Raw genomic sequence first — 9,321 nt, 5'->3', positions numbered from 1 at the left:
CGCACTTCCGGCCCGACGGGAGCCGCGCCGGAAGTGGCCTTGAGGCGCGCGGCAGGGGAGGGGGCGGGACCCGCGGTTGCTACCGCGACCACTGCGCCGGAGCGCCGTCTCCGGGGCAACGCGCCCGGCCTCTTTGCCTCTCCGCCGCTAGGAGGTGCTGCGGCAGCGCGGGAAGGCGGCGTCGAGCCGCGCAAAGCATCACGGGATTGGCCCATGCTGACGGATGAGGGTGTGTGTGGCGGGGGGGGGGGGGAGGAGAGAGAAAAAAAATAGAAGTCCGTCCTCACGGTACGCGGACACGCGTGTTCCCCCCCACCACCTAAGCGGGGTTTTTCTGAAGCGGGAGGCGTTATGGTGCCGGGGGACGCGTAAGTGCCGCGCGTGGAGGCGGACGCCCCCCTCCCTGTGGAACTGGAGAGGGGCGGGGCGTGGGCGGGGAAGGCGTTGCCCCGGCAACGGAGGGCCTAGCGGTGAGGGGGAAAAGGAAGAGGGGCCTCTGAGCATACGCAGAGGGCGCTCCCGCCATTCCAGGGATTTACCCTCTTTTTTGGCCCCCCCAGGAGGCTTTCAGGGCCAGGAAGTCAAAAAAAGGGGCTCGAGGCAGCCCAGGCCTCTTATTCATATTATATTTATTGAAGCTGAAGTCCAAAAGTCTTAATGTTGCCAAGTTTGGGGACCCCTGAAGTACCTGAATGCGGCCAGAACGATCTAATACGGGGGTTTTGGTAGTCCTCGACTTACAACCATCAGTTTGGCCACAGTTACCTGAAAAACCCTGACTTGTGGCCGGTTTTTTTTGCCCAACTGTGATCCAACTCGGGGCCCTTTCGGCCATTGGCCCGTATTTAAAACAGTTGCAACGACCCTGGATCACATGATGATGGGTTTGCGACCTTCCCGACGAGCTTGGCTTCACTTAACGACTGTGGCGATTTGCTTAACAACCAGTGCCACACAAAAAAGGGGGGTTGTAGCGCCAGGCCGTTCGTTGGAACAGCTGCCTTGCTTAGCGATGGAAATGCCGGCCTCCCTTGTGGTCGTGGTGCACGGACTACCTATATCCCTCCCTCCACCTGTTTTTCCTGCAACAACAGCCCTGTGAGGCAGGCTGTATTGAGAGAGAGAGGGATTGGCCCAAAGTCTCCCAGCCGCCTTGCATGGCTAAACTAGAACTCAAAGTCTCCTGGCGATTGGCCCAAAGTCTCCCAGGCTAAGGCAGAACTAGAACTCCCTGCCCCCTGGTTTCTCAGGCAGAACTGGAACTCCCTGCCCCCTGGTTTCGCGGCCAGCACCTCTGCCACAACGCCAGGCCGGCCCTCTCATGAAAATGGAGTTGTTATTTTTGATTCTGGTGTAATTTGGGGCAGCATTTAAAAAATCTCCAGGTGGTCTAACGATCTAAATCCCCGTTTTTTAAACATCAGCGTTTATCTTTCTGTTTCTTTCTCTCTGCCTACAGGGGAACTAACATTGGATGGACAAGTCTGGAGCTGCAGGACCCTTTGTGGGCTCACAGGCCGAGACCCCTCGACCCCCACCCTAACCTTGCAAGATGCGGGTGACCTTCTGCCAGGGCATCCTGGCCGCCGCCATCGCCATTAACCTCCTGATCCTGTACTACATCTCCAGGCTGCAGCAGCAAGTCCTCCAGCGGCACAGGGACCACGCCCAGCCCAGCTACCCTCAGCACCTCGCACCCCTCCGCCCCGGCGTCACCCTCCTGATCCGAGACTTTGAAGATTTCGAGAACTACGTCTCCAGCGTGGTGAAGTCTTTCCTGAAACAGGACCCGGAGCTGCCCATCCTGGTGGTAGCCGACAGCTTGCCCTACCCTCCCTTGCTTCTTCCCAAGGTGCCCAACGTCCAGCTGGTCATCCTCAAACCTTCCCCGGCTCAGCCGGCCTTCCTATCCAGGCCGGAGAGTTACGTGAGGACTGAGTATGTGGCCTTGGTACCCGACGGGGTGAGAGTGGAATCCGCGTCGCAGCTGGAGGAGCTGCTGGAGGAGCTCAAGAGCAGCCAAGGGAAAGTGGAGATGGTGGCAGCTGCGGTCCACTCCCTGCTGCCTTTCCGCTGCCTGAACCTCAAGGTCAGCCTCAAGGAATGGACCGCGGAGTACAGCGAGACACCCCCTGCCTCCAAGCTCTGCACCGCCTTGAAGGGGAAGGCCGTGGTGCTCCTTCGCACCAGGAGCCTCTTCAACCTCTCCATGCCTCTGGCCAAACCTTTGCTGACCTCCCTCTTCATCCAGACCTCTCTGCGAGGGTGGGCCATCGGTCTCCTGGACCGCCCCTTCTCCTTGTTCCACCTGCCGCTGCTCACCTCCTCCCACAACCAGTGGAAAGCCGACAATCTGGACAAGTCCAATCAGCTGCAGCTCTTCCGCGACTTCGGCATCAAGCAGGTGATTCTGGAAGACGGCAAACAGCAGTGGTTTGGGTGCAGCAAGGAGACGCCACGTTGTTTCGGCACCATCCAAGACGACACGCCGGAATACCTCTACCACAACCGCTGGACTCCGCCGTGCTGCCTCAAGGCCCTGAGGGAAACCGCCAAATACGTCATCAACATCTTGGAGATCTCTGGGGTGCGCTACTGGCTGGAGGGGGGCACGCTCCTCGGGGCAGCCCGCCACCAGGACATCATCCCTTGGGATTACGACGTGGACCTGGGAATCTACCTGGAAGATATTCCCAACTGCGAGTTGCTCCGGAGCGCCGAGTCGGGTTCCATCGTGGACGAGAAGGGCTTTGTGTGGGAAAAGGCCATCGAGGGAGACTTCTACCGGGTGCAGTACAGCGAGCACAACCATCTGCACGTGGACTTGTGGCCCTTCTACCCCAAGAATGGGGTGATGACCAAGGACACCTGGATGGACCACCGGCAAGACGTGGAATTTCCAGAGCATTTTTTAAAGCCTTTGGTGCCCATTGAGTTTGCCGGCTTCGTGGCTTTGGTGCCCAACAATTACCGCAGCTTCCTGGAGCTCAAATTTGGGGAAGGGGTGATTGAAAACCCAGAATACCCAAACCCGGCATTGAAGAGCATGAGATAAGGGGACGCCCAGCTGCAGAGGGAGGAATTGTGAGGTCGCCCCAAAACTAAAATCTTCCCTTTGATATGAATTGGGGGCCTGAGTCATTGCCACATATAAAGGCTGTGTGTGTTTGTGTGTGTGGCCCATTTATGGCTGGTTCCCCAGCATCTCTTCGGAACTCAGGGAGATGTTTGCAACACTGAAAGGAGTCAGAGCGCTGTCCAGAGGGCTGTTTGTCCTGTCGTTTCCCCCCCCCCAAAAACCCATCACTCGATGCACCCCACGCATTCCTAGGCTCTGATAGCCATGACCCGGCATTCTTTATCCTCAGCAGCTGGTATTCAGGGGGAGACTGCCTCTGCTCAGCCGTGATCGTTACATTTGGGGAGGGGGGGGACTCAACACCAGAGAGGACAGCTGTCTTTTAAAATAGGGTCTGTGGGCTGGGGCAGAGAAAAGGAGGGGAGCCTGACGGCTGTTCATTTTGGCAAGGAAGAACAGACTGGCAGGCACTGACTTTCACAGAATGGCCTAAAAGATGAAAGGTGATTGTGGGACTGAAAGAATAGGATACACAAGCGCGCACACACCGATTCCAGAACAGGAGAAGTCGCCACAATCTACTCATCACAGCCAACTCTCCACGGGATGACTTACAGCAGGACGAGGTAATAATTCAATTATTTAAATGAATAAACAATTTTTGTCATTCACGTGGCCTTCCGTCCTTTCTTTGATGCCTGCATGCCACCATTCCTTTCATATTAGCGTAACTCTTGCTCCTCAGCGAATTGCCCTGTGGCAGATTGTCATAGATGGACGGACGGACGGACACACACACACACACACACACACACACACATATGAACGATTCATCCGCCTCTTTCCCCAAACTTTTTGAAGACGTTGAGATTGGTGATGCGAACCAGACCTTACTTTTCCCAGACAAAGCTGGGAGCTAAGAAAAACCAGGCTGCTCCAAAGATGGCCACATCCAAGCAGTTGTGTTGGATTGTGTCCAAACGTTTCATGCCAACGTAGCCTGTGAATCTCTCGTCCATGCCAGGTGCAGGGCAATTGTCCTAGGAATGCCTAAGAAGGGACCTGCCCCCCCCCCCCTTTTCCCTGGTCAGTGGCGGTGAGGGCAGGCAGAAGCTTTGTCCAAGGCTCAGGAAAAAAATTGAAAGGTGACTCATCCTTTGGATTGCATTCTCTGAAGTTAGGCTCTCATGGGCGGAGGCCCTCCAGATGTTCAGGGCAAGAGGGCATGTCAGTCATCAGTGCAAGGGCATGAAGGAATGGGAACCGGGCTGGGCCTCTGGGAAACACCCATTTTTTGGGGGGAAAGAACAGAGTTCCCTGTTCTGATCTCCCATCTTCCCAAAGCCCCCCACATTGGCTTCTATCCTATTTGGGCTTTCTCCACAACTCTTGGGGGGCTGTTCCCCCACTTCTTTTTCCTAACAGACAGGAATTGATAAGCGCCAGGAGTCAGGCTTGGCATGGTGGATCGTGTTTGATGGTTCTTATCCTGAAACCGCTTGGTCCGGTCACCTGATGCCCTGATTTAACAACAGCATAAATTTATTGCCATAATTCCCGGCTCAATTATGATCCAAATCGAAGATTATCTGCTTACTGGAATCCTCCAAAGAGTCTCCAAATTCCTGGCGAAGAGCAGTCATCAGTGGGAGGAAGGTTTTCGATTGAAGCATCTGTTTTTCGCAGCTGCCTTCTACCCACATACCAGACAGAAGAATTGCAAAAATGGGGAAACATCCAGCCATAATCTCATCTCATCTGATTACTTTCTAGTGGGCTGGGCAGGGGGCTTTTAGGGGGCAAAAAGGGCTTCCTATTCATCCACATTCTTAAAGGCAGAGAATTATCCCAGCTCCTGAATGTAAATTAAAATTGAACTCCTGGCCTTAAAAAAACAAAAAAACACAAGCATCCGGAAGCCTCTTCTTTTTATTGAAAGACGGGAGCTTTTGAGATTTCCAGCTTTTTATCATCCCTGCAGTGGCAGCAGCAACATCCTCTTGAATTTTGCAACCCAAGTACTTTTTTATTGTAAGGTGTGAGATTTTGAGATCTCTAGCTCCTTATCTGTTGCTGCCCTGAAATTTTGCAACCCGTTTAGGGGTCTTTACGGAGCAACTGAAAATGAGCCGAGGGAAATCAAACCCGGGGGTGGGGGGAAATGCAGCTTATTTCCCAACTCCCCATTTTCAGTTTACTCAACGCACCAGGAAAAAGGATTGTGTAGTCATGTCGCTGTCCCTACACAACCTCTCCGGTCGCCCGTCCTGCCCTCTGCGTTGCCACATTCCTGCCAGCAGAGACCAGCATCCAATTTAAGAGTCCCATTTAGGGTTTCTGAGGCTGGAGATGAAAGGAATGTCCACTCACGGATAGCTGAATCAACCAAAGTTTATTGAGCATCCAGAATTAACACAAGAATCAACAGCAAAATTATTAATCATGAAACATCATTCTTAATAGTGTTTTCAGCTTCTTTGAGCTCTACCTACTTTACGTGTTATATCATTATTGGCTAACAAGTCTCCAAGGCACAATGATTGGTTAGTCCTTACATCGTTAGTGTTCATGAGAATGTGCATGTTCTCACACACTGAATGAATCAAGTGTTATCAAATGAGTGAATGTTACAGGTTGTATCATCCTGTGCCCTTGATGCCTGGGAACACTGCAAGCAAAGAATAGCTGACAGGCAAATATTTCCTGCAGATTGCTGGAGTTTTTGCTTACAAGTGTAACCTCAATTCTCAGGACCATCCAGATGATTCACTGTAAAAACCCTACACTCTGGGATGCCACATTCCTGCCAGCAGAGACCAGCAGCCAACTTAAAAGAATCCCAAAGCTGGCCATGGCACTTCTCCAGATTTAAGTCCAAATTTCTAGCCCGGAAGGATCATTTTTGAATTCTTGCCGGGAAATCCACCGGAAATCCTGCACTGGAACAAGGCACGCAACACCAGGAATGTCAATGACCCCTCGATCCTTCCCAGTTAAAGCCTGGCATGAAAAAAAAACCCCATTTTTTGTTTGATTCTGGACATTGGAAACAGGGAAGATGCAGATGGGTTTAGCTTCGGAGGAAACCCTGTTAGCTTTTAATGCTGGCAACAAGGAAAATGCCAATTAGGCCGGAAGGAATAAATGAGCTGCTCTTTTCAAAACTCTCTTTTATGAGTTTTATTGTTTTTATATGATGATTTTATAATCTTGTAAGCGGCCTTCAATCGTCATGTGCGAAAGGCAGCAATATATCTCCTAAATCAGGGGTGTCCAAACTTGGGAAATTTTTAAGACTTGTGGACTTCAACTCCCAGAATTCCCCAGCCAGCCATGCCCTAAATAAATAAAAAAATTAAAAAATAACTTAAAAGATGCCATGTGATTTAGCATGTTATTTTTGAGGTTCAGGGTACCAAAATTCCCCTTCTAGGGAAATTTGATTTATTATTGTATTTCTTTTATAGGTAGTCCTCAAACGTATGGCCGTAATTGAGCCCGGACTTAAGTCACAAGTCATAGTGGCCGTTCAGTGGATCACTGTTGTGACTCAGCAGAAGTTTGCTGTGAGTTGAGTCGGGATGCAAGATTAACAATGCAGCTGGGGCTCGTTAACTGGCGTCTTCTGGTGATAAAAGGACCGATGGTGCCACGTCCTGGTTGCAGGAGTCAACGTTCATTCATTGTTCATCGGTCGTGGTTTGTTTGTGAGAGACACTTGGAGAAGTGATTTGCTTTCTGAAACCCTGATTCAAGGAGACACTTGGAGAAGTGCTTTGCTTTCTTTTTGTACCCCTGGTTTTGCCGTAAGAGTTTTGTTTCTGCATTCTGTTATCTTCTTGCCAGAGACTTTATTTATGTTTATTTGTGGGCTCGCAGCCAGTCTGAGCCGAGGACTGATAAAGTTCTTTCCTTTTAAGTTTGTCTGCCGGTCGTCTGTTAACGAGCGGAGAAACGGGGACAGAACAGATCACCATGTGCCCATCCCTGATTTAATCACTTTTTTTTTCCAGCAGTCGTTAAGCGAACCCATTTTCCTCAGGGGGCCTATTTTGCCAGACAGTGGAAATTAATGCAGGGAAACTGGCAAAAAGACCACCAAAAATTGTGGTCACACGACAATGGGATTCTGCAAATGGCCGTTAATTTGTTATCAGGCACGCAGAAGGCAATCCCAGGATCATGGGGGATGGGCAGGTCATAAATATCTCTGGGGTGGTCCGTCGTAACTTTGAACAGTTGCTGCGACTGGTCATTAAGTGAGGACTATTTTATCCGTCAGTCTCTCTCGCAGCAAAGTTCCTTATTTTTGCTCCTCTGGGCTGTTCTTGGTACATTCAGAAATGTAGCATCTCCAACCAGCCACTTGGAAGTGCAGGTTGGATAGCGAATAGGATCCGATTCCGAGGGATCCATTATGAAGGAATCGAGAGTGGATCTTGGGGAAGGCAGCAAACAGAGAAACTGGGAGATTGGACCTTTAAGGTATTGTGTGAAGTGAGGGGGGGGGGGGAAAGACTCAAAATAACCGTGTCTGGATTTTATTTAGTATAACTGGAAACCGGAAGAAACTTGCATAGATTTTTTTCCCAAGATTCTGTAATTTTATCCTCCGAGCTTCAGAAGTTGTGGGAGCTTCATCCCTGGAAGCTTCAAAGCACAGATCGGACTGTCAGAAATGGTGTAGGTAGGGTCACCTGCTTGGGCACGGGGTTGGACTAGATGACCTACAAGGTCCCTTCCAACTCTTAATGCTAAAGCTGCCTTCCTGAAATCCCTGCCAGGTGTCCTCGCCTTGACTCGGCCTGCCTCGGTGGATCCTCGCAAGAAACAGATCCAGGTTGCTTGGAAACATGACAAGGGGGTTCCAGCGGCCTTTGGCAAGCCAAGGCGCTCCCCCTCTTTGCCCAGATCAATTTCCTGAGAAAATCAAACATTGCCGCAGGGCATAGCGCCAGAGCTGTGTGCCCTCATCCCCTACCTGCTGTCAGGACTCCAGGTTCCCTTCCTTGCCACCTACGCGTGCCTCCCCTACAAGCTTCAGGCGGGGCAAGCTAAGACAAGGATGGATTTCAAAGCTTTGCGTTTTGTTGTCACGGACAGGCGGGCAAACCTGCCAGTTTCTCAGTCTTCCTGCCCTTCCAAGTGAAGCACAAATGCCATACAGGAAAACTTCACAGCCGAGCAGGCAATCATGATTCCTGCCTTCTAGTCCAAACCCCTGCCTAGGCAGGTGGTTGGAATAGAACAGTGTTTCTCAACCTTGGCCACTTGAAGATGTCCGGACTTCAACTCCCAGAATTCCCCAGCCAGCATTCGCTGGCTGGGGAATTCTGGGAGTTGAAGTCCGGACATCTTCAAGTGGCCAAGGTTGAGAAACACTGGAATAGAAGACCTCCAAGGTCCCTTCCAACTCTGCTATCGTATTGTATAGTACTGTATGATGAAGGAACGATGGCAGGATTCCTCTCTGGACAAGGAAGAGTGCTTGAGATCGCCCACATGTGCTCCAAACAGTTGCTCCTCATAAGGAGACCACAAGGAAGCAAACCGTGAAAGGTTTAGTGCTCTGGGAGACGAAAGAATAAGCTATCTTCCTCAAACCAGGTTTGGATTAGGGTTCTTTTGGAAATTGCTTAACCGTTTTTCAGAGATCTGGAGCCTTCAGGAGGCAAGTTTAGTAGCCCAGATGAGTTTCTTCAATCCTTAGCAAAAGGAACTTTTAAGGACAAATGTTAAGGACTTAATGAATATGAAGTTGGTTTATTTGATCAAATTTAAAACAGATACATTCTCTCCGGCAACCTTTCATGGACTTTTCCAGGCATCAAGGTTGGATTTGTTTATAGACAAAAGGAGAGATTTGGGAAGAAGAGATCATTTGTTTTAAGCGGTATTATTAAGTTCCCTAAAAGTGTTTATACTCTTTGTATTGTAACGAAGGGGGGAAGTAATTTATGTATTTTTCCTCTTTTAACTATTGTTCGTTTTGTTTTCTGCCCTATTTTTTCTGTTCCTTTTTTCAGCTGGCATGAGTTCTCATTTTTTTCCCCCACCGAAATATTCAATAACATTACTTTTTCAAAAAAAAAAAGAAAGAAAGAGGAGCACTCAGCAGCTCCCCAGAATTTGGGACAGAACTGGCAGGAACCACCGACGCCCAGATTTTAAAAGGGTGAGATTCTACGGAAATGTTTGCCACAGGAAAACGCAGGCGAGCATGATCCGCAATAACGGCTGCC

At 50.2% G+C, this 9,321-nt stretch overlaps 1 protein-coding gene across 3 annotated transcripts; it reads left to right on the top strand.

Moving 5' to 3' along the window:
* Positions 1–34: 34 nt before the first annotated feature.
* Positions 35–3,291, top strand: FKRP (fukutin related protein). 3 transcript variants are annotated; one of them, XM_032227062.1, is made up of 2 exons: positions 35–229; positions 1,460–3,291. In XM_032227062.1, the coding sequence occupies exon 2, from the start codon at positions 1,553–1,555 to the stop codon at positions 3,053–3,055; it is 1,503 nt and encodes a 500-aa protein (XP_032082953.1). In that variant the 5' UTR covers positions 35–229; positions 1,460–1,552; the 3' UTR covers positions 3,056–3,291. The 3 variants fall into 3 exon arrangements, with proteins under 3 accessions (XP_032082953.1, XP_032082954.1, XP_032082952.1); XM_032227063.1 differs by lacking the exon at positions 35–229 and adding an exon at positions 253–288; XM_032227061.1 differs by lacking the exon at positions 35–229 and adding an exon at positions 253–368.
* Positions 3,292–9,321: the final 6,030 nt, after the last annotated feature.

The sequence above is a fragment of the Thamnophis elegans genome, chromosome 12, assembly GCF_009769535.1.
Source record: "Thamnophis elegans isolate rThaEle1 chromosome 12, rThaEle1.pri, whole genome shotgun sequence".
NCBI classification, from domain to species: Eukaryota; Metazoa; Chordata; class Lepidosauria; order Squamata; family Colubridae; genus Thamnophis; species Thamnophis elegans.
This window is presented reverse-complemented; position numbering and strand designations above follow the sequence as displayed.

What these genes read in the sequence shown, in the direction of transcription:
- FKRP (XM_032227062.1), top strand. Translation starts at nt 1,553, where the DNA reads ATGCGGGTGACCTTCTGCCAGGGCATCCTGGCCGCCGCCATCGCCATT.